The sequence below is a fragment of the Corylus avellana genome, chromosome 1, assembly GCF_965113065.1.
Source record: "Corylus avellana chromosome 1, dhCorAvel1.hap1.2, whole genome shotgun sequence".
In the NCBI taxonomy this organism is placed as follows: domain Eukaryota; kingdom Viridiplantae; phylum Streptophyta; class Magnoliopsida; order Fagales; family Betulaceae; genus Corylus; species Corylus avellana.
The window spans coordinates 3,760,273-3,786,019 of NC_142490.1; the positions used below are offsets into that span (position 1 = coordinate 3,760,273).

Here is a 25,747-nt window from a genome sequence, read left to right on the forward strand (position 1 = left end):
TATGGATTATCCCGTTTGGGCATGTGACATACATGGTTATGGTTACATGGATGGTAGTTGGTAAATGCTCCATTTTGCACAGTTAAAGTAGTCCCATCGTTTGTTAATGGTACACTTACAACATATTTGTCGAGTCAAGGACCGTTGGTCGACGACCCCCATGTGGGAGTAGCTGACCCATCGGCACTAACCCCTCGTTTCCCGACGAGCATAGTCCAATTTGAGAGCATGTGAGTTTTGCAAGGCTTGAAGGTAAACAATCTATTTCGAGATTGAATGGTCCTTATAAAGCCCGAATGAACCTTTAGTAAATGATATCACCGACAATATTACACCTTCTTATGCACATACGTTTGATTTGCTAATTTTGCTACTTGTTTATAAAATAGCTAACCCTTTGAGGATTTAAGTCTAATCTTTGGTTTGCAGGATATTATTTATGAAAAATGTTATGTCTACTCCTGATTGCACTTTTAAGTAATATCCCTTGGTGTGTTAGTGAAAATTATTATTGAATTTCGAATAAATTATCACTGAATTTTAGACCCACTAACAATTTCGACCGTCACATTAAAAAATATGTACTTAAGACTCTACAATTAAGAGTCCATATAACATTTTTTTCAAGGAAACCACAAGGTACATTCTAGAATGTATAAAAGTGACATGGAAATTCCAAGCTTATTTTAATTTATTTATTTTTGTTAATAGAGCCGCAAAGTGGGACCATCATTCCTTGTTCCACAATTAACCTCTGAAAATGTTAACTCATGCCAATACAGAAGAAAGGGAAAAAATCCCATTTTTGTGAATGAAAGGCCATTTTTGTCAATCTACATCTCCACAAGGGTTTTACGTAGGGTTTTGACAAACTCTAACGGAGAAAACCCAGCCCCTCCCTTCTCTGTGTCTCTTCAAGCTCCATCAATGGCGCTCCTTCCCCACCCAAACTAGGGCAAGGAAAACCCATTCAAAATCCCAACTTTACCCCTCAATCCCAATCTATTTACCTCCTCCACCACCAATGTTGAAGCTCCTCTCCTCCTCCTCGGCCCTCCACGGCAAGCTCCACATCCTACCAGCGCTCCGACCCAGGCCCGCCGAATGGACTAGTCCGCTGCTCAGGGTGCTGAGTTCTCTCGGGGGACTGACTCAGAGAAGCCTCAATTCGGTGGGTCCGAGAGCGTTCTTCTGCTCGGACTCTTCGGGCGACGGGTCGGACCAGGTGGTCCACATCGAGGTCAAGGCGGCCGAGTCCGACGCCGAGGAGGCCGAGCCCAAGTCATCCTCGGCCATCGTGTCCACGTATCCGAGGCCCGAGGACTACCTCACGGTTGGTTTCTTCGAAAAGTTTTTGTTTGGTTGATAGGAAAGTGAAGGAAAGAAAAAAAAAAAAGAAGGTTTTTGTTTTTGGCTTTCAGTTTTTATTAACATTCTTTATGGGTTAGGAAAATGGGAATTGTAATTGAACTAACCCAAATGGTTGAATATGATATTGGGGAATTTTATTGCGATTTGTGTGATAAGTTTGTATTTGTGTACGTTTTCTTTGTGAGGAGATATAGTGCCAAATTTCATGTACATTCTTGTAGCAAATTTTAAGTTATGCTTGTAATTGTGGGTTTTGGGGTTGAAGCCGGTGATTTTGGGTGCATTACTTTGATAGACATGTTTTTTTTTTTTCTTGGTTTAATTTAAAGCAGCCCCATTGTGCTTCAGGTTGGCTTTTCATAGTTTGATAGTCATATTCTTGGTTTTTAGGACTGGTGTCGTTCAGCATGCTCCAGGAAATGAGGTGGGTCCAAGTACAAGGAAACTTAAATTTAATTATGGGTCCGTTTCTTCAAGCACTGTGGTGTAAAAATCCTTGATATATTGTTTTGGAGGATTGTAGAAAGTCTGATTACAGTTGAAAATTTAAGTGTCTTTATTTATTTATTATTTAGGAATAGCATATTTAAAAAAAAAAATGTTAAGGGGAACCACAGTTGGTCATGCAATTTTTTTGGCTAACCTAGGTATAAGTCTCAAGAAAGAAAATGCTGGTAATTAACTATAATAGCAATCTTATATCAGATATGCCACCAGTCATCAAGATGTCAATAGCATTATTGTGTATCGCTGTCCTGCTTGGGTGATTGTTTCATTGTAATGGATTTTGTAATGTGCTTATGCTATATTTTATACTTTGGCAGAAATTGTTGTTTAGAGATTTTACTTTTATAAGTTGATATTTTCTTTGGTTTCCATTCAAATTAGTTCTATTCAAACTAAATACCTCCTTTAGGAGAATTTCGAGATAACTGACCAATTGTTTCTTGGTGTCAAATCTGTTAATGATGTTGCTTTGATTTTTTCCCCTAAATGATAAAAAATTCATTTTTTTGGGTGCAGGTTTTGGCATTACCGTTGCAACATAGACCACTTTTCCCGGGATTCTACATGCCAATTTCTGTCAAGGTTTGTCAGGCTCCTGAATTAAGTCAACTAAATTTCTCTCTGAATCCTTGTTTTTAGTGCTGGCATGTCTCATTTTCTACTGGGGTCAATTTCCCAAGCTGCTGTTGTTGCAATATACGTACATGTTAGTTGTAATGTCTGAAGCATGCATAACTGTATTCTCTAACCTGCATAAAATTTTCATCAACTTTTTGGTAGAGAAGGGCTCAAAATTCGGAACTGTTGAATCTCTAACAAATTTAATACCTCGAATGCAGGATCGTAAAGTATTAGCAGCTTTACATGAAAGTCGAAAACGGCAAGCCCCATATGCTGGTGCTTTCCTTCTTAAAGATGAGCCAGGGACTGATCCCAGCGTGGTATCTGGTTCTGAATCTGAGAAAAACATATATGAATTGAAGGGAAAAGATTTGTTGAATCGTCTTCATGAAGTTGGTACACTTGCCCAGGTATCTTGTAGGTTGGAGTTTTTGGTAATGCTCTCAAAAAGTTCGTATCAATTAGAAAAGCGTATAACTGATAATGCTGTTTCAATTTATATCTTAATGGACCAGATTTCGAGTATACAAGGTGATCAAGTAGTCCTTATTGGTCATAGACGGCTTCGAATCACAGAAATGGTGAGTATGAAGGAACCAAATCACCATAATATTTCTTGGTTTCTTGATAAAACATATTTGCAGCTCCTCCTTTTGATTTCAATGTGTATGGCATAGATGAATTTACAGAGATTTTAATGAATTGATCAAAATGTTCCAAGTCTTGGATTAAGTCATCCCAACATTCATAAGCTTAAGTTGTTGTTTTTTTCAAGGAAGTTGATATAATTTATTTTTAAGCTTTTCTTTTTGTATTTTTTTAATTTAATATGTCAAAATGTTCCGAGCTGAATAATTTATGGCTTTTGTACAGGCCAGTGAGGATCCGCTTACTGTGAAAGTCGATCATCTCAAGGCACGCCCATCTTAAATGTTCTCAATTCAATAATCAATTTGTTTATAGATGAAAGGTTCCATAGGCATTATATATATAGTAATTTTTTTTAATGGTTTCTATTGTATATTTCAGGATAAACCATATAACAAGGATGATGACATCATAAAGGCAACATCATTTGAGGTTATAACAACCTTAAGAGATGTCCTGAAGACTAGTTCCCTTTGGAGAGATCATGTTCAAACTTACACTCAGGTGTGTCCTTTTATTATTTTCTTTCTGGTTTTCAGGGGTTCTTTGTTCTGTTGTATGCTTGTGAGCTTCATCGTTAATTTTTTCCTTTGCTTCACTCTGGGAAGGTTGGGAAGGTTGTGTCATTTGTAATTTGTCTCATAACTCATATACCTGCATGGAAGCTGTTTAGTATCATTACATTTATTAGGTCTACAGCTTGTCCTCATCTTTTCCATGCAAATGCTCTTATGTTTGGTAACTAGGTAATAGTGCTTTTTTGCCTTGGTCTCTTTGTGGTTCCTTCAATTCCAAAAATTTGGTTTAATCCAATCTTTGCAATAATTCTACTGTCAGTCTTATCATAGAGGAAGAGGGGAGAAATGAAAGAGGAAGGAACAATTTTGGGAAAGTATGGCTAAGTTGTGTGGTAGCTTGATGATCTTATTCACTTAAATGAAGAATATGCGTCACCACTACTGGATTTGATTAAAAAGTTGAAGATCATCTCTCTCTGATAAAATGGTTGAAAGCCATATACTCAGTTGAATATGAGATTTTAAATCTTTTCTTTCTAATGTAATTTTTAATGCTTAAACTTGCTTCTCCATTTTACCATCTAGAAAAGGCACTCGTAAAATTTCGTGAGCGACTTTAACCTAGACTTGTTATGGATTATCTGACTCATTAATGCACCCCTTCTTGATGTTGTATTCCAGTATACAATCTTCAAAGACACAGAATTCATCAGCATGCATAACAATGTTGCTAATGACACAAGCCAAGAACCATGTCTTCAACATTAAAAGCTTGTTTGTTGTCAATCCAAAAAGATATTGGTTTAAAGCCATCTTCAATATCAATTATGTACGATAAAATATTGGTTTGAAGCCAGCCTGTTCAAATAATATTTCAGCTGAAATTTCTCCCTTTCTTCAGAACTGCTGATTTAAGTAAACAGAGTAGCATTATACTGCCAATAATGGGCTGTGTGCAGCAGAATGTACTATTTATATGCATATTGAGAATTATACGCATCAAAGAACTTTGTCGTTAAAGACTAACATGACAATGATTGCTTGTGTTCAATATGTCTTTTCCTCCTTTGTTTAAAGCAACTGTCTTATAATAATTTATATATGTTGATGATATTTGGTTTTGTTATCATTGTAGCAACCTTTGATTTGGTCCTAGTTTCTTGTCATCTCAGGGTTGTGACATAGCTTCTATGCAGAAAATGACTACTTAGCTTTCCATTTTCGAATCAATTACTTCCAAATTGAATTGGGGAGTGTTTCTGAATAAATGAACTAAGATAAAATCTCTAGTTTGATTGGGTCCAGTTGTTGGCCATCTGTTATGATTCATACAAGCTAATCCTTGATTGATAGAGAAAGACATGTTTCTCCCTCTCTTTTACTTTGCTTTGTCAATAATGAGTTGGGTTGATAATATTTTTACAATAATGAATGATGAAGACAGAAAAAGTTTAATGAAAATGTCTGCTCATTGGTATATTTTGCTGCTGCAGTCTGTGATCAATTCAACCACATAGCAATGGTTTGGTGGTATTGACTTTCTGTTTTCTCTTGAAATCTGCAGCATATAGGTGATTTTAATTTTCCAAGGTTAGCAGATTTTGGAGCTGCCATATCTGGTGCGAACAAATTGCAATGCCAGCTAGTGCTTGAAGAGTTAGATGTACGTAAAAATTGGCAATCTTAGTCTTGATGACTGATCTTCAAGAGCTTGGTCTTTTTGTGTAGTATAATTAGAAACGCTCCCAAAAGCAATTATCTTGCAGGAGATGTGAACCTTCAAAACCTTCTGCTATCTGGCATCTAAAACATCCACTTGTAAAACTTTTAAATCTTTTGTGACTCTCTATCATTTGCTGACTCAGGTGTATAAACGTTTAAAACTTACTCTTGAATTAGTGAAGAAAGAAATGGAAATCAGCAAGATCCAGGTACCTCATGCCATGATTTATGAATTACTCTTCTCCTTTTAAATTCTTGATCATAATTTGATTCTAATTCAAATTATTTTTCTCCCTGGGTCCATACTTAGGAATCAATTGCGAAGGCAATTGAAGAAAAGATAAGTGGTGAACAGCGACGTTATTTGTTGAATGAACAGCTTAAGGCCATAAAGAAGGTATTTGGCTCCACTATAATTGTGTCTACACACACACACGTATCTTATTTCTCATTTATGTTATTCTGTCATTGCATGCATCTTTAAAGAGTATCCATTTAATTTGTTTTAACTTTGGCCCATCTTGTAATTTACAACACTCATGTTGATGCAGGAATTGGGATTGGAGACGGATGACAAAACAGCACTTTCTGGTTAGTGCTGTTTCTTATCTCTTCTTTGAAACAGGATTAAGTATTTGGTTTCCTTCTCAAAAAGGTACACTTGGTAACTTCATATAAAATCCATTGGTAACTGGAAGCTGGTTTGACATGGTTAGTTCCCAAGGGAGTATAATTCATCAAAAAAATGTTCCCATGGGAGTATATATGGAAACTTGAAGTTCATACTGTTGACCTAATTGGATGATTCTAATTGTTGTGGCCTGTTTATTGATTTGTGTGCTTGTATGATATAATATGAATCAAGGGCTATCCATGGATCTGATTGAACATTTGTGCAGTCTTTTGTGGAAAAAGTGAAGTGATATGTTTATCCAATTTAAGTTGTTTATTTCATCATTTTGACTTTTGGCATCACTCTGCTACTGTGCTGCAGCAAAGTTTAGGGAAAGGCTTGAACCAAACAGGGAGAAATGCCCACCTCATGTTTTGCAAGTTATAGAGGAGGAGCTAACAAAGCTGCAGCTTTTAGAAGCCAGTTCGAGTGAATTTAATGTAACACGTAACTATCTGGATTGGTTGACTGCTCTTCCTTGGGGAAATTATAGGTTTGTTTACTCCCTCAACTAAGTCATGTTTTTGAGATGCCAAAGCTGTCCTGCTCATATCTATTCCATGGCTGATGAAGCTTTATAATTTGTTGGCATTCAGTTAAACTACAGAATGGAATGGATAACTATTATTAACCCCATTAAAAATATGGTCCTAAAGTTTTTTATCCTTACTTTTATAATGGATTTTATGCATAATATGAGAATAATCATTTATTATTTGTGATTGTCAAATTGCAGCGATGAGAACTTTGATGTCCTTCGGGCACATAAAATTCTTGATGAAGACCATTATGGATTAGCTGATGTAAAGGAAAGAATATTGGAATTCATAGCTGTTGGAAAACTCAGAGGAACCTCCCAAGGTTGTTATAGCTTTCTTTGCTTTTTATGATTCCGTAAAAATTTAAAAGTTTATTGCCTGCCTATTGCCGAATGTCCTGAGCAGTGATGGTTTTTGTGTCCTTCTCATGAATTCATACATTCAGCAAATATATGATACTTCTCACTATGTACTTGTCATTTTCAAAGTAATACAAAACATAAGTGGCATGATTGCTTGATGTCATCTGCCAGATAACTGTTTTTTGGTGCGGTCCAAAGGTGATTTATTCAGGGGGTATTTGGATGGAGCAAATTAAAGATGTAGAAATAAATCTAAGTTAATTCGTTAGGTCAATATTGGGCACAAAGTACTTATTTTGTAAAGGCTCTTTACGTTCTCAATCCTGCTCCATTGCTTAAGTATCAAAGAAACTATATTCTACAGTGGCTGTAGCAGCCCTTTATTTTCAGACACTGATATGTTGTGTTAATTTTGAACTTAGTCCTTTTAATATTGTGAGTGTGTTGCATATTTCTGCTAATCAAGACTGGTCCATCATTCTTGATTTTTTTTAATGCATCACAGGAAAAATAATCTGTCTCTCTGGACCACCTGGGGTGGGCAAAACCAGCATAGGTCGTTCAATTGCTCGTGCCTTGAACCGTAAGTTCTTCCGATTTTCCGTTGGAGGATTATCTGATGTTGCTGAAATCAAGGTAGTTAAACATTTATTTAATTGGGACAAAAATAAATACATGGTTACACAGTGATGTTATGCAAATATTTCTTGTACCATTAACTCCTAACCTTATTTACAGGGACACCGCCGAACCTATATTGGTGCTATGCCAGGAAAGATGGTGCAGTGCCTTAAAAATGTAGGAACAGCTAATCCTCTTGTTCTGATTGATGAGATTGACAAGGTAAAGATATTGCTGGTTGGCTTTATTAATCTTAGACCTGAATAGCTTTGTTTTCTGGTTTCCTTTAACACTATGAAATGATTACTTTTACTTTTTGACTTGTTCGTTAGCACATGGATGCTCTGTTCTGATTACAACCTAATTCTTTTATATATATATATATATAATGGAATGAGTTTAATCTTCAAATATTATGTGTTTTATGGCAGTTGGGAAGGGGACATGCTGGTGATCCAGCAAGTGCAATGTTGGAGCTTCTTGATCCTGAGCAGAATGCTAATTTTCTAGACCACTACCTTGATGTTCCAATTGACCTATCAAAGGTTAGTTATGTTGTGATGTGGAGACATTTGAGATTGTATTTCTGCAAGCTTTGTCTTACAACTTGGTGTTCTGGGTGTTGTTCTATTAAGTGGTAAATTTCCTTCTTAAATCGACTTTGATGCAAGATTCCGGGATGTCTGTATTATTGAAGCAGTACATATAGTTGTTATTCTTCAACTTTGTCTGAGATGATGTATATGTGTTGTGCAGCATGCACAAAGTAGGTACTTTACATATTCCGTAATATGCATGCAACAAATGAGCTAAGGGAAGATAGATGAGGGTACTTGTGGTAAGTTGTGACATGTCAGGACATGTTCCTCTCTTTGTTGCATGTGTGTTAGTTATGTGTCAGACAATAGGCATATTTTGAAACACATCCTGTACTAGGGTTGTGCCTGGCAGGGGTAGTTCACACATTTTGGAGTGTCCTTGTATATGTGTGTCAGACAATAAGGCTAGTTTACTCGTCATTTACATGATATTTGGAGTTTCTGAACTTCTTCTGACCTTGAGGCCTCATGTTGCAGGTTCTGTTTGTCTGCACTGCAAATGTTGTGGAAATGATACCCAATCCTCTTTTGGATAGAATGGAGGTCATTGCTATTGCTGGATATATTACTGACGAGAAAATGCACATTGCAAGAGACTTTTTGGAGAAGACTACGCGTGAAGCATGTGGAATCAAACCTGAACAGGTGTTGATCACTCTCTCCCTCTTCCCTGCATGCATGCATGTACTCTCATTGAAATAATGGAGGAGCACACGACATTTTTCACTAAAAGAGAATATCTAAAATTGATTCCAGGTTGAAGTGACCGATGCAGCTCTTCTTGCTCTGATAGAAAACTACTGCCGAGAAGCAGGAGTTCGGAATCTCCAGAAGCACATAGAAAAGATCTACCGCAAGGTTTGTCAAACTATCACTTCTAGATCATAAACACAGGTATCATATGATAGTGAGATGACCAATCTAGTGATAATGACCCATAACAGCACAGAAGGCATTGTTTAAGCACCATTTTTCAATTATTTTATCCAAAATACAAAGTAGGATACATGGCTTCAAACCCTACTGTTTTACTTAAATGCATCGGACTGTTGTAGCTTAACTTTCAGCTATGGACTGGCAGATAGCTCTCCAACTTGTTAGACAACGAGAGTCGAACGAACCGGCAGTTGCTGGAGTTCAGGTTGCAGAACCTGAGGAAGCTGAAGTGGTTGGAAGTGAGACTATAGCTGACCCCGTAGAACATAGCAGCCATGGACAAACTACTGAAACCTCTGTAGAAGCTGGCATGGTGGCAACGGACCTCCCAGCTGATCAAACTCAGTGCCCTGCTGCTCAACCTTCGGATTCAGAGGTATGAGAAAAATTACAAACTCTTGGGAACTGGATATCCATAAAAGTAATATTGTACTTGAATTTAGTTGAGTTGAAACTCAGAAACAAAAATGGTTCTGTTTGAATAATAGTTGTGTTCTGACCTGAATTTGTTTTTATCCTATCTGGAATTTGTTGCAAGAGAACTTCACAGACCTATCTGGAGAAATTTACTGGATTTTTGCTTTTATGGTGAATAATGTGAAAAGAAAAGGTTTCAATAAGGAAAAAAAATTGATAGGAAACCTGGGAAGTTGTGCAAGTCCACTGTCGTTTTTGAGTTTACTTGTTAAATTGCACTTTCTGACTCGTTCTACTGTGGTCCAATATCTATTAAGCTTGCTTCATTGTGGATTCATAATGTTCAATAATTCAAAACTCTTATGTTTGTGATCTCTTCACAGGATGCGGCAGAAACCAAAGAGATCCAGGAAAGTGAAGCAACTAAGACTAACGAGAAAGTTTTGGTCGAAGAATCAAACCTATCTGATTTCGTTGGAAAACCTGTTTTCCATGCTGAGCGTATCTATGATCAGACTCCAGTTGGAGTTGTGATGGGTCTTGCTTGGACTGCCATGGGGGGCTCCACCCTGTATATAGAGACCTCTCAAGTTGAACAAGGAGAGGGGAAAGGGGCCCTGCATCTCACCGGCCAACTTGGAGATGTTATGAAAGAAAGTGCTCAAATTGCTCACACGGTTGCCAGACGGATATTGCTTGAGAAAGAGCCAGATAGCCTTTACTTTGCAAATTCCAAGCTTCATCTTCATGTTCCTTCGGGGGCCACCCCTAAGGATGGGCCTAGTGCTGGTTGCACCATGATCACATCCTTGCTGTCTCTTGCGCTGAAGAAGCCTATCAAGAGGGATCTTGCAATGACTGGAGAAGTTACACTAACAGGGAAGATTCTTCCAATTGGCGGGGTAAGATAAAGAAAACTCCATACATATATGTTGTCTTCTGTCCTTAACATTCTGCCATCCTAAAACAATTCTCTAGTCTCTTGTTTTTACTAGTGCATTTCCTTAGAAATCTCTTAACATTTTAACCAAATGGGATGAATGTTTATTCTTAAGTTTTAGTCTAATTATTTTACTTCATGCATATATATTTGGCATAAATCTGATGTACAAGGAAGGCATGAATTTGGCTGCTTCATTTTTGTGGCTTTTCAGACTTGTCTGAAAACAAACTCAAAGTCTAATTGTAACTTTAAATTTTTTTTTTTGATAAGTAATAAGAAGTTTTATTAAAAGCGTATAGGCGCCCCAAAGTACACTGGGAGTATGCAACGGAAACACCTAACGAGAAGAAAAGCGAAAAAGAAAATCATCATAAGTAAATATGATGAGTATTAAAATGGAGACTTGCAGTTTCTCACCCCTACTTCGGAGTTTTGATAATTTCTGTGATCCATTACCAATTGACATGATGCATTGTCCATATCTTATGGTGTACTGTGTTTTCCTGAACATTTTTGTTCATCTTAACTCACGAAACTTTAATCATGTGGGCAAAATCAGGTTAAGGAGAAAACTATAGCAGCAAGAAGGAGCGACGTAAAGACCATCATATTCCCTTCGGCTAACAGGAGGGATTTTGATGAGCTTGCAGCTAATGTGAAAGAAGGTCTTGATGTTCACTTTGTAGAAGATTATGGTCAGATATTTGATTTGGCTTTCGGTTATGACCAGAATACAGGAAAATAAGCTGCTTGTGCCCACCAGTTCTTGACATACAACTTATTTTTCCTGGGATTCTGGGTTGAGTTCTTTTTGTGACCCAAGCTAAGAGCCAATCCCAGTTTTGTAGTAAATCAATTTTTCATCCGGACGATCTCAGGAGATTTGTACATTGCATGGTATGACATGATGCACCATTATTTACTTGTTTTCATTCATGTAAAATCGACATCGCCCATTTGTAAGAAGTATAGTATTATCTGAGGTAAGTGGCGGCCAAAAGAAGAAGCTAATGACAGATTGATTTATTCTTTGCCTGTTGTCGATTAATATATTTTGTTTGTAAGCTTTTGGGATCCCTTTTTGGGAAATGGGATTATACCATATGAGTGGAAAACATGACAAGACAATAAATTTAATGTTAAAAGTCTAGAATTAGGGGGCATAAAACCCCTCTAGTGCAAAGTAATTCGCTCTTTTTTCCATTGAGGTTCTTGCCTAAGTTTTTACACTGAACATTCTTGATATTTGTAACTTCGATTTATAAGAATTTTGGAAGTGTCTTCATCTACCATGTTTGTTGGTAAAGTCTGAAATTTTTGGCTGTTGATCCGGAAAAGTCCCATAACATTTGATATATCTTGTTGGTAAAGACATTTTCATTGGTGCTGTGATGCGAACCAACTAGCATCAAAATATAGGAAATTATAAATTGAATACTTCGAGGGAGTCTTGACTTCTAAAACATAGTAAATTGTATTGTAAAATAATATTCAACTTAATACTTTTGTTATTGATAGTTTTCCTTTAAATAGAGAAACAAGCAATAGACTATCTCTTACATAAGAGACCAATTAGGTTTGGACTAAGACGATTCTAATAAGGAATCTAACTCTTTATGAGCTATAAAATTTATGGAGATATACTTATTATTGGACTTTAACATGAAATTGGATAATATCAAATAATTATGAATTATCAGTACTTCTTTCTCCCGCGTAATTAGAAAGTTCTAGGTTACCCATTATGTGAATGGGCTGATGTAACAAATCAGAAAAGCTATATGCCATACTACTCTAACTCTAAGGCAAGCCTTTTCTTGCTCTCAATGAGCTTCAAAGAGACTTTGCTCTTATTTTGGGTTGGAACGATGAACCTATTTGAAGTGGCTCATTTCGTGTACCAAAGAAACCTATTATGAAATATGAACAAGGATTTTTTAAGGTTTTTCTCTAGTACTAGCTTCTTACTTTTAATCTTTTAAGTTTGAATTATCTCTTCCTTTTTTTTCTTTTTTTCTTTAATTTTAAATCTATTACATTACTACCAAGCCAAAATATTTCATATACAAAAATTTTATAATATCTTCTCCTTGGTGGGAGTTTTGCATGGGTAGGAGACAATTTATGAAATTAAAAGTAAAAAAGTAGTTAGAGAATGTAAACCAAAGGAGAGCTTAACTAAGCATTTTGATTCGACCACCAAGAGTGGTAGTTCAATGGCCTCAAGGGAATTCCCATGAGGTTGGGCATCCACTAGGACTTGAGTTTGACTCCCGCAATGAGAATCCCTTAGCCTATTAGTGTTAGTCACCTTGAATCTCATTGATGCTCTGGTGAGGCGGGTGTTAAGCTATGGCTCGATCAGTCTTGAGGAAGTGCATGCAGTTTTCACCGTTTAAGCCCCTCCTGAGCGGCGTCCCATGGGTTTGTGCTACTATAGTCACACCCAAATAGAATATCTACAATTGATATCTCCCTCCGACCATTTTAATTAAAAAAAAAAAACATTTTGATTCGAAATAACACGATCATTAACATGTATTTCTTCTCCCAAATTACTAATTAAATGATTTGACTTAAACATAAAAATGAGTAGATATTGACTCGGACTCTGAATTGTAAAAGAACATTTCAAGGTAAAAATGTCAGCATCAAAACCTTCGCGTGGCGATGGCAGCAGCATTGTTGGCGGCAATAATTGTGGTGTTGACGGCTGAAGCCAGTGATGGTGATTGCAATCTCATTAGAATCTCTCCTCTATTTCTTTCTCAAATCTCACTTTAATGTACATGGAATTAACAGTTAAATCAGAGGAGACAGAGTGAAATATATAGGGATGACAATTCGTGTTCGTGTGTTGATTCGGGTCATGTCAAAATATTGATATAAGATTATATAAGTTAACTCTAACTTACCCATTTAATTAAACGAGTCAAATTTCTCAACCCTAACTCTTTATTTTTGTATTAGGTTCATGTTGGATTCGCAGGACATGTCGAAGTATGGGTATAAGACTATATAAGTCAATCTTAAACGGACACATTTAATTAAATGGGTTAGACGTCTTACCTTAACTCTTTAATTTCCTGTTGAATTTGTGTCGAGTTTGGAGTCGGGTAAAAAATCTTCCTAGAGTGCCACTTGGCAGGTGCACTGCTATTAATCCAGATCTTATAAATGATTCTGGGGGATCTTCACTGAAACTAGAATAGAATGGGTCGGTTACTTTCTTTTTGAGTGTTGCTCTTTTTGGAAAGTGAATCTTTGTGGGTGTGTCCCACTAATGGAGACTACACCTTCAGGCAGTGGAGAGTGGAGACCAATGTTTGAAACTTTGTAATCATACGTTAAATTGAATTTTTCTCAAGATCCAATGTTTTTTGTTATACCCTAAAACTAACCTTAATTAAAATGGGAATCCCAAGTATTATTTACATACATGAAGAGAGATCCTTAATATCTTTCCTGGATGTGTCATGCGGCCACGCGTGCAGATGGGTCGTTGCATAAAAAGAAGTAAGATGATTAATTATGTCGTTTTGATAAGATTCCTATCATCATGGAATCATTGTCACTAATCACGACCATGAGAGAAGTTGAAGCTCTTTTTGTATCATCCCTTGCTAGCGTGACTAAATAGTTGAAAGAGGAAAGAAAAAACCCTAATTAAGCAGATCTTTTACAACTTTATGGTGTATTTGGAGTGACAATTGCAATGACCCCACTAAGATTTAATGCATGAACCTTAGAGTGAGAGAGAGAATGATCCAAGATAAAAGAAAAAAATCGGGTCTTTTAAGAGTTATTAATATTTTAAGAGTTACTGTTATTTTGTAACTCAATAACGGGCTTAAACCAAAGTCAGTCAAATTAGGGTTAGGGTTTTTGTAGTATTTAGGGGTAACTTCACTTTAGACCCCTAAATTATCACGCGATTTGACAAGCTCTCAAACTTTAAAACCTCTCAATTTGAACCCCTGAACTTTTAATTGCAGTCAATTTAAACCTCTCCGTCAGATTTAGTTGTTAATTTCTAACGGCAATACTTAAAAAGACTAAAATATCCCTGATTTTTGTTTTTTTTTTTCAAAAAAAAAATTGGAATCAAGGGTAAATTTGGAATTTTATAAAAAATTCAAGGGTATAATCGTCATTGTCTTACTTTTGACGTTTAAAGTCTGACGGAGTAGTTCAAATTGACTACAATTGAAAGTTTGAGAGTTCAAATTGAGAGGTTTTAAAATTTGGAGGACTTGTAAAATCACGTGGTAATTTAGGGTTTAAAGTAAAGTTATCCCTAGTATTTATTTAATTGTTCTTTTGTACTCTAATCAAGACAGTTTATAATTAACAAATAAACAGATTTTGTTATTTGATAGTTATGATTACTCTTCTCTTGCGATGAAATACTATTTTCTTGGTGAAACATCAAGTTCTTTGTCTTTTTTGATATTGACTCGTAATGTATCAGACAAAGAGAGATGATTAGATAAATTTAGATTTGTGATTAAGGATAATTAATGATAGAGATCCTTAATAACTTTCAAACTTGATTGACCCTACAAAGATCTCATGCTTGGCTAATCTTCAGCATTTTATAGTAGAAAACCCACGTGGGTTTTCATGTTCTAAAATGCCACAATCATAATCCATTGCAACTTTAAGACTTGAGAGGCACAAATGTGGGTGAGAGAGATAGAGAGATTTGGGGGAGGGGGGCCATTTTTAGGTCATATTTCCACCCAGAAATGGAGAGAAGAATGTTGGTCCAGTCATGGAGATCTCTCAGACCATCACTGTCATGATGATGATTCTACGACGTGCAAATGATACTCAAAAGTGGATAGTTCCTTTATTTATTTATTTATTTTTATTTTCCTTCCTATGAAATGAATGCAAAGTGGAAAATGAGAGCAGCACTTTTTCTTTGGCTTTTCTGAAATAGTAGGCGCCTAACCACCATTATCCACTTTAGCAGCCAATCCATGGATTCTAAAATCCCACGTGCGACTTTTGTCGAAGTAGCCACGTCACGTCAGGATTCAAAAGAACAGTCTGGTTAGGTTTTTCATTCTGTGTTTGTCGTTTTAACTTTTAAGACCTCATTTTTCAATTTTTATAAATTCCATATCCGAGTTTAATTAGGTCTTATATGTAGATTTGAGATTTTGTTAACTTTTTCATCAAATAGGTAATAGAATGAAAATACAATCCTGCCCCTCTAAAAAAACAAAACAAAAAAAAAAACAAATAATAATAAAGGTGGCCGACGTCCCTAATTCGTCACTTGCTTAAGTTAACGTTAGTTTGTATACTTACCTCTCAATTAAGAGATGGCCATGAGCCAGTACCCTATTAGAATTTTTCTTTTAATGCTGTTTTTTTTAAAAAAAAAATATATATATATATATATCAATGAAGGGAGCATAATTGATTTTCACATTCAATTTTGTCTCATATTTGACGGGAAAAAACTAACATAGATTTCAAATTTAGTGTAGGCCTAAACTCGGATCTTAAATTTATCGAGTTGGAAACTTGAAAATCAAGTTTTTTTTTTTTTTTATTTGAAGGCAAAAAGTTCTAGAAGGTTCTAGCTTGATTTTCCAATTCTTTATAGTAAGATTGGTCTAACTAATTAGCCACATTCCATGCTTGTGTAAGAAAATCCAATCAAGTTGATGCTATTATATGTTAAAATTTGTAAGGGCAGCATTAACCTTTTATATTTTCAAATAGATTCATGAATCCTTGATGATATAAAGTTGATTGCACACGCTTTCATGGAGGATTAGGCGAACATTTTCCATCATTTTCTTAGTTTTACAACTCGATAAAAATTTAAAACCCATGATTGCTATAATGGTTAACTTTATGACTTATCCATATTTTCTGGCCTTCCAAACAGTAGAAGCAACATTAAACTAAACTAATTATGATTAAACTTGGGTTTAGTTCCGGCCGCCAAAAAGAAATTATTTTATTTTGATTCATTTCAATTGTTTTGGTAGAGTACACCTGCAATAACTTGCTTAGGAAGTCACATATCAACTCTGACTGTGCATAGATCTATGATGAATCATAAAGGGATTGGGATAAAGCATTGAAACATTGCAATATTAGACAACTTTATGTGAGGGAGGATACTTGGGGCTAGGGATTGGAATATGTGTTCACGTGTTTGGTTTGAGTATAAAATTATGTAAGTTAATACAAATTTGATTAATTTAATGAAACGGGTAAGTTTCATCAACTTTAATTCGTTAATTTTATGTTTGTGTCGAGTTTGTGGGTCGTGTCAAAAATTGTCAATCCTAAATGTTATGGATTAAATCCGGGTTATATCGAGACATTGGTTAAGATTATAAAGATCAACACTAACATCGACTCATTTAATTAAACGGGTTAGATATCTCTACCTTAACATGTTACTTTAATGTTAAATTTATGTCAGATTCACTTGTTAGCCCTACTCCCAACTTGTTCGAATCTTATCTATTCAGGCTGCCTAAACACTTACCCGAACAAAAGTGAAATCCAAACACCCTCGTATACGGGACTGTCCATTGCACGGGATGCGATCAAAGAGCCTTACTTTATAGTACATCTAATAGTTTGGGATTGCTCTAACATTTTGTTTCTAAGGCCAAAAATTGACCTATCGATTGCCTGGATGATGGCCAACATGTAAAGCCACAGTTTTTTGCATTTTAATCTCATGACTCAAAAGCATTAAACAATTATAAATACTTTGATGACGTTAAGATCACTAAAGTTCAGTGCCAATGAGATCATAAATCACTCGATCATCACATCCAAATCTCCATTTTCTACTTACTAAAAAAAAAGTCAACTCTTTCTCATTAATTCACAACTTAATCATCAAGGGGCATGCCGGCTTCGATAGTTTATTTTATTTGTTTAAAAAGTATTTTGACGTAACATGAAAGTAGGAAATTTTATTTTATTTTTTTGTTCTTAACGTGTTTTATGTTTGAGTGTTTGCTAATGTTTTTATTTTGAGATTAAAAAAAAATGGTTTTATTTTCATCATTCAATTTGCAAGAGGCAAAAAAAAAAAACAGGATTTGTGTTCCCAACTTTCCTTACAATCAAGCTTAATGTTGATTGTCCAAGCATATGAAACCCCTCTACCACGTTTAGTGCTAATCTTATTGGAGCGTTAACCAAACTAATTTAACTAAATGATACTATTGTCCCACTATATCAAATATTAAAATCAAACACGTGTTCCTACTAATTTATGGTATAATATTTGTCTGATGTGCCAACACATTGACAAATATTATACCATAAACGAAAACACCAAGGCCATGCCACCTCCATTTGTGAGGTTTTTTCATCACCTCATTATCAATGATTATTTAATAGTAACTGTTAGATCAAAGTTGATTTAATCTTACAATTAACTTTAATCATGGTCCAATAAATCTAAGCACTTAATCTACTTAAGAAGCATCTTAAGAACTAGATCAAACAATCATGACCATTAAGCCTCACAAAAGCACAACTAGCACCCTATAGCCCACACCACATACTCGTGTCCGGTGCTTTGCACCGTACTAGAGTATACACACAAGTATATTCATCCAAGCATTTCTAAAGCCTTAAAGTGTGTTGAATCTTATAAATGCCAACTACACTTTCCTTTTTTTTAATATGAGACTTTCTTTATTCAATGCTCTTTAAAACCATCAATTTTGAAAATCTTTCAATAGAGGAATGGATCTTTGTCTCTTCCTCCTCCATCATTTCTCCATTGTTTTCCTTCTTGCTCTTTTTTTTTTTTTTTTACTCCATAGTTGTTGTTTTTGGTTCCTCCAAATAACACCATTACTGGTTGATCACCGCCACTAGTCTGCTGTCTACCGCCACCGTGCCACTCTTCGCTCCTTTCCCGTTCCCCATTTTCGGCAATTTCTTGAATATATAGAGGTTCACAGATCTGATTTTTTCAATGCCATATCTATAAAACCCCGTCAGCCTTGCCCTTAGAAGCGCCCCACCATCGTACTCCTGGTCCTCCCTGCCGCCGTGCCACTCTTTGCCCCTTTCCTGTTCCCCATTTTCGGCAATTTCTCGGATATATAGAGGTTTGCATATCTAATTTTTTTCAAGACCATATCTATAAAACCCTGTCAGCCTTGCCCTTACAAGCGCCTCACCACCTTACTCCTGGGCCTCCCTACCTCCCACTGCTCTTCTCCACGTCATTGTCTGGTCACCACACACCGCCTGCCATTGCTCTTCTCCACGTCATTGTCCGGTCACCATGCCTTAGTGCATGGCCATTACGTGCCTGCGCATGGATCTCACTTGCCTGTGAGTGTCCTCAATGCGCCCCGTCACTGGCGCATTGCCCATCTAGATTGTGGCTCCACCATCCTCCTTTGCCATTGTAGTTATTTTTTTGGTTTTTTGTTGTTGTTGGTGTTTTGCTGCTATTTTTGTGTTCTTTGTTACCGTCTCCTATCTCTTTTGTGGACTGTTATTGTTATGACAGTGAAGGCATTTGTTTATCGTCGACATATCTCAGTTCTCGGTAATGTTTCCCCCTACAATAACCACTTAACAGTGGTTGCCTTTACAACTACTTAACGGTGGTTGCCTTTACTGCATGGGACTTCTAACCGAGTCCTTTTGCCCTTGTGTACCGCTTCGTGTGGCCCTTAGAGATGCTCGGTTTGTTTTCATCTCTATATTGTATTTTCTGTTTGAGTTTTGTTGTTGAGGATATCACTCCGTTTCATTTGTTTTCTCCCCTTGTTAACCTTTGCCCCATTATCAAATAAAAAAATTAAAAAAAAAAAGATTTTAGCGTGGATGCATGTGTATCGAATAATTTTGAATTGATATCATATTCCATCCATGCATGTGGAATAATTGGCTGATGCACAAACATTTATTTTGAAATTGGAATTTAGGATGAATTTTGTAAATGGGAATCTCAACACAAAACTTTGGTTGTGCTTGATGCAGTGGCGGCTGTTTATAAATAAATTGAGATTTAAAAACTCTACTTTATCTTATTTGGAAGATAAACACGTCCAACTAAAAGAGTGAGGTTTTTACAATTGTTTAAAATTTAAAACTCTAAATAGGAATTATCTAATAGAGAATAAAGACTTTGAAAGACTACTAAATTTATTTTACAACGTACTCTCATATAATGCTTGGAAATATTATGCATTTCTTAGAATAAATATATTGATAACAAACCTTAATTGATCTCTATAGTTGAATACATAAATATTAGAGTGCTAATAAAAAATAACCATGCCCAATATCATATAAATTAATGTTGAATATATAGATATATACAGAAATTTTGAAATGAAAATATGTGCCCAAAAAAAAAAAAAAAAAAAAAATCAAGTAAAAACAGTGGCCCATTTTTGTAGTTAAAATTTAAAATAAGGTTAGAAGTATTACACAGCTGTATCCAGCAAAATCTAACAAACCCAAGAAATTACTTTTAAATTTTTAATCAAAAAAAAAAAATGATAAGAACTAAATTCATTTTTATTTTCATTTTGATTATCGTACGTAAACTAACGTGTCTAGCTACCTTATTTCTCTTCCCAAGCCAACAAATCTAACAACCCAGAAAAAAACAAAATCCGCAGGATTAGTGGGACCAAATTATGACATCAGCAGTCCTGCGTCAAAAGACTCCTTCCCCATTATAAATGATGATGAAGTTCCCCGCTATGCTGCTACTTCCCCTGTTTCCTCTGTTTTGCGTGTTGCTCCCTTACTCCGGCGGACCCTTTGTAGATATATGTAAATATATCTAACCTCTTTTTTGTATATATCTATACAGGATTTAGGATTTAAGCAATGGGGTTTTGCGGGAACCCTGCTTCTCAGCAGATTCAGAACCAGGGTTTTGAGTCTGTGAACAAGAAGAGAAGCTCTGCTTCTGTTTACGACATCTCAGACGTTGTAAACAATAGGCTGAAACAATTATCAGCAGAAAATGGTGGAAAGGTGGATTCAAGTTCTTTTCCTTTTTCTTTTTTCTTTATTGTTTTTTTTTTCTTCTTCTTCTTCTATTTTTCTGTTGAGAGATTTCTATGCATGGGATATCGAGAAAGAGTGTATAGTGTAAAGGGTTCAATCATTCAACCAAGAAAAAGCAAGAAAATCTAAGCCTCGTCTTCTGAGTTCAGAAGAAGGGGCTGCTAATGCATAAAGCTCTCTTTAGGTTCTGTTTGGAAGGTTCTTTTGCTCTGTTATCTGCATTTTTGGTGGCTTTTCTTTAAAAGAATTGATTTTTATTTTATTTTATTTATCTATAAAGTGATTAGATAATTTATTTTCATTATTTGACTAATGAAAATCTTATTCAAGCATGGAAAACAAGAAGTAAACATACCATTCTGCAGATATCAATCTAGAGATCACATCAACAAGGGATTTACCTTTAAACTCATTCAGCCAAGTCTAGCATAATTTTTACTTTTTTTCCTTCTCTTTGGATGTGATCTTAGCACATTGGACCCTCTCTATCTCATTTACATTTATGTGCATAAATATGTGTAAAAAGGTTTGAATCCCACATTAGAAAGATGGTGTGTGATTAATATAGTATAGTTGAGCCCATTTCGGCTTAAGCTTTTGGATTGAGTGATGTCTCGGTTTACTAAAAGACTCTCCAAGGTATCAAACTTCCCGACACGATAGTTTATTTATCATTCATTTCCAATTTTCATGTTTTTGTGGTCAATGCATGATATTTGGTTGTTTTGTTGATGCATGCAAACTGATTTAACATTGATTATTCGATATCCATTAATTTGCAGAACATTTACTTGACTCAAACTCTCTTGGCCTTGGGTCCTCTCGGATTGAAATTTTCGAATACAGACTCTTTCTTGGACTTAGTAGAGAAGAACATTTCTCATGCAAAGAACACAAAGAATGTTTCTGGGACTAATCGAAACCCAGTCCATGCTGCTGTCCAAGCAAAGGGTGTTATTGATGCTGAGAAGTTTAAGGCTTCAAACTTCAGTGCATTATCACTTACAATTGGCTCGTGGAAGGTAAATTAGTCCACAAATCCGAAAAGTTGCAGTAAATAATGAGAAAAAATGTTTGTTAAATAGTAATTTTGCAGGAAGTGGCAAATCGTGAAGGTGCCTTGGTGGCCAAGTTTTATTATGCAAAGAAAAAATTGGTGTGGGAGATCATGAAGGAGTCTTTGAAAAGCAAGATAGAAATACGGTGGACTGATATTGTAGGAATTAGAGCTTCAATTGTTGAAAATGATGCTGGAATTCTGGAAGTTGAGGTTGTTTTCTTTATTTATTTATTTATTATTATTATTTTTCCTTCTTCAATGAATCAAAATGGTTCGACCTGTAGATGCAGTTTCCATCGTTTAGGCCCCTCTTATGTGGTTTTTAGCGGATAGATATTACCCTGATGGTCTCGTTTGCCATTTTTTATTGGAAAAAAAAAAAGAAAAATAGATTGAGGTTCAATGTTAATTTCTTCTGGTGAAACTTTTTTCAGCTTGGTACTCAACCTACATTCTTTCAAGAGTCTGATCCAGAGCCCAAAAAACATACTCTATGGAAACAGAGTCAAGACTTTACTAATGGGCAAGCTCTAATTAACAGGTTTGTATTTTATTTTTGGAATTTTAATTTTGACATTAGGAAATTAGGTCAATTCACTTGTTATCTATTAAATTTTATAAATATCAATCTCCTAAAAAAAAATGGGAGGAGGGTCCCATCTAAAGCCGTCTCTGTCCACCCTATCCACAGGTGCATATAAAAAAGTAATCTTCATTGATTGTCTCATCGCAATCATCATTCATGCACACTTATTTTCGGTTATCCAAACATCATATTGTATCACATACGGCTTTCATGGCGGCTGTCTCCTCGTCCTTTTCATCAAGAAATTATGAGATCAGATTTAATTTTGGATCTATTTTTTATTTAGTTTTATTTATTTATTTATTTATTTGCACTATTATTAGTTTTATTCAAGTTTTTATCTTCTTTAATCTTATGTTTATCTTGCTAGACCAAAAAAAAAAAAAAACAACTAATTAGATTTTGTCGTTTGATATGCTATTCATATCCTATTCTCAGGAGGCACTATCTTGAATTTCCTCCAAGAGTCCTTGAAAAATACTATGAGAAGCTCCTGCAAGCCGATAGCCGGTTGTTAGAATTGAGCCAAACTTCTTTCCCAAATATTCCTTGTCCTTACTTCCCTTTCGTATCCTACAATGGGAGTCGAGAATTTTTTTTGGATTCCAATGGAAATGGCTCAAACCAATTCAGGCAACCAGTTCAGTCACATAACCAAATCCACCAACCATGCCTTAGCACAGGTATTAATTCCACTGTTTTTTTGGATTCCAATGGAAATGGCTCAAACATCGCCGGACCCAGACCCAGTTGGCAACCAGTTCAGGCACATAACCAAATCCACCAACCATGCCTTGGCATCAAGGATCCAACAGGTACACAAACTCCCAAATTTCATGTCAGAGAGTAAAGATGAGATTTTGTGTAGCGTTTATCTTTTTTAAGGTTTGAGTACTCCTAACTTTGTTTTTCAAACAGACAACATAGTTATGGACTTCTCTTCGCCCCAAGTCGTCAGCAACCAATTAGGTGTTAACAACCTAGGCCCAGGGATGGCGACAAATATATGGAATCAGTCATTATCTACTAGTTTTGGAGAAACCCAAGCAATGGGATATCAGATTCAACACTCATTATCTACAGATATGGGATATCAAATTCAACCGCCAGGTTTTACAGATACCCAAATAACCCAAGTAATGGGATATCAGATTGAACCGCCATTTTCTACAAATACCCAAGTAATGGGAAATACCCAAGTAATGGGATATCAGATTGATCAACCAGCTACATCTTTTCAAAACAATGTGTCAGCTCCTTGTGATGACAGGGAAGGAGCAGGGAGGGCTATTTCAGAACCTCAAAATGACAGTGAAATTCTTATGAACCCATTGATGATGTACGAAGAACTTCAATGCATTAATAATCAGAACAACTACATGCAATGCGATGATGGGGCTGGGCCCGGGCTTCAATGAATAAAAACTTACACTACCAAGAATGAAATTCTTGGATTATCACTAATTGGGAAGGAAGCAGCCTCTCTGATCTACACCTTCCAATGGCTGTTGGCAACCACTTCAACGGTGGAATCAGCCGAAATTTTTGGTCAAGCAATTCTTTTATTTAGATTTTTTCATTTAAGATTAGGATTACTTTTAAGACTATATATGCATGTTGTCAGTTTGTTTGTTATTTTATCTTATTGTTGTTTGTCAAGACTGGAGGATATTAATAAATATTTGACAATTTATGTTGTTCAGAGGTTCGGGTTTTCTCTAATTACGCGCTTTAAAAATCGAGCCGACATGATGTCCGTGGTCCGTGGATGCTACTGTTGCCAGTATTTTGTGCCAAGTACTGTGGGACATTTTTTTTTTTTTTTGTAGTTTTTTCCATTTATTGGGTTAGAAATAAAAGTAGACAAGTAAAAAAAAGGTTTTATTTATTGATGCAAATAAATAAATACCTTTCAAATCAAACTAAAGTAGACAAATAATACTGGCATTTCCTTTAATTTATACAAAATGCGATATTGATTTCTTTCTATTTCCTTGCAACCCTTTAACTTTTTTTTTTTTTTTTTCAATATAATTTGCATAAATATTGCCTGATGCTTTGGTCATGATTATTACATGAGAGACATACAAAATGTGTCAAAATGCAAAAAACATGCTCATAAAAGTGAACATTGGAATTGTGCAGGCTCAATCCATATTAAAAGGAATCCAATCCACCTTTATGATCATGTCTACTATTTCAATATATAAACTAAAAAAAATGGAGAAAAAATTGGGGAAATATTGGAGGAAACCAATACTTTACTACTTCTTTCTCTTTCACATTCCTTCAGCTGCGTTCCATTTTTCTTTCTCCTTCTCTTTTCACAACTTCTCTTGATCTTTTTATCTCCTTGGATCTTGAGGTCTGAAAGCTTTTGAGGAGAAGCTGGCTTAATCCAAAGAAAGTGAGCCTATAAAGAAAAAAAGGGTTTCTTTATAGGTTTTTAATGCCTTGATGGCCAAGTTTTACTATGCAAAGAAACAATTCGTGTGGGAGATGAAGGAGAGTTTGAAAAGCAAGATTGAAATAAGGTGAATTGATATTGTAGGAATTAGAGCTTTTGAAAATGAGCCTAGAATTTTGGAAGTTGAGGTTGTTTTCTTTATTTTTTATTTTTTTATTTTTTTTTTCAATAAATGGAAATGGTTTAACCGGACTCGAGGGAATGCATGCGGTTTTCATCATTTATGCCTCTCTTGTGCGGTTTTTAGTTGATAGATATTACCCTGATGGTCTTAAATGTTTTTTTTTTTTTTTTGGAGTCTCAAATTTAACGTGGTGAAACTTTTTTCAGCCTGGCACTCAACCTATGTTCTTTCAAGAGTCTGATCCAAAGCCCATTTGTATTTTCTTTTTGGAATTTTATTTTTGACATTAGGGCATTAGCTCAATTCACTTGTTATCTATCACATTTTTCAATTTGAATTTTATAAATATCAATCCCTAAAAAAAACATTGCGAGGAGGGACCCATCCAAAACCGTCTCTATCCACCCTATCCACTGGTGAATTTTATAAATATCAATCTCCTAAAAAAAACATTGTGAGGAGGGAGCCATCCAAAGCCATCTCTGTCTACCCTATCTACTGGTGCGTATAAAAAGGAAATCTTCATCAATTGTCTCATCGCAATCATCATCTGTGCACACTTATTTTCGGGAGATATGCTTCACCTCATTAAAATGGCCATCTTTCAGCCATAAATGTCTACGTGGCATGAATTTTTTAATTTTTCTTTTTCCCTTCCTACAGCACCTTCTCTCTCCACTGTCAGCCAAGACTTTTTGTTTTCTCCTTTTTCTCCTCTTCCCTCCATTTCTCCCTCTCGCCATTTTCTCCCTCTCTCAGACACTCTCTCTCTGTTTCTTCCTCTTTGAGCTCTCGCCGGTGTTGGTTGACTGGGTTCAGAAGCCAAAACTTTTTGTTTCTTCCTTTTCTCCTCTTCCCTCCATTTCTCCCTCTCGCCATTTTCTCCCTCTCTCAGACGCTCTTTCTCTCTGTTTCTCCCTCTTTGAGCTCTCACCGGTGTTGGTTGACTGGGTTCGGAAGCGGCGGTGGTTTGGGTTATTTTGGCTTAT

General features: G+C 35.8%; 2 protein-coding genes across 2 annotated transcripts; both read left to right on the top strand.

The window, feature by feature from the left end:
- The first annotated feature begins 796 nt into the window (after positions 1-796).
- On the top strand, positions 797-11,664 carry LON1 (lon protease 1). Its single transcript, XM_059582543.2, has 20 exons — positions 797-1,333; positions 2,395-2,460; positions 2,718-2,909; positions 3,015-3,080; positions 3,373-3,414; positions 3,529-3,651; positions 5,230-5,328; positions 5,531-5,596; positions 5,698-5,784; positions 5,939-5,978; positions 6,382-6,553; positions 6,797-6,921; positions 7,467-7,597; positions 7,700-7,804; positions 8,014-8,127; positions 8,659-8,826; positions 8,938-9,039; positions 9,263-9,493; positions 9,918-10,436; positions 11,037-11,664. The coding sequence occupies exons 1-20, from the start codon at positions 1,025-1,027 to the stop codon at positions 11,220-11,222; spliced, it is 2,943 nt and encodes a 980-aa protein (XP_059438526.2). The 5' UTR covers positions 797-1,024; the 3' UTR covers positions 11,223-11,664.
- An 8,674-nt stretch (positions 11,665-20,338) lies between these two features.
- On the top strand, positions 20,339-23,585 carry LOC148587864 (uncharacterized). The gene is made up of 6 exons (XM_088513401.1): positions 20,339-20,488; positions 21,304-21,543; positions 21,618-21,791; positions 22,016-22,122; positions 22,606-22,982; positions 23,086-23,585. The coding sequence occupies exons 1-6, from the start codon at positions 20,339-20,341 to the stop codon at positions 23,583-23,585; spliced, it is 1,548 nt and encodes a 515-aa protein (XP_088369527.1).
- The last annotated feature ends 2,162 nt before the right edge of the window (positions 23,586-25,747 follow it).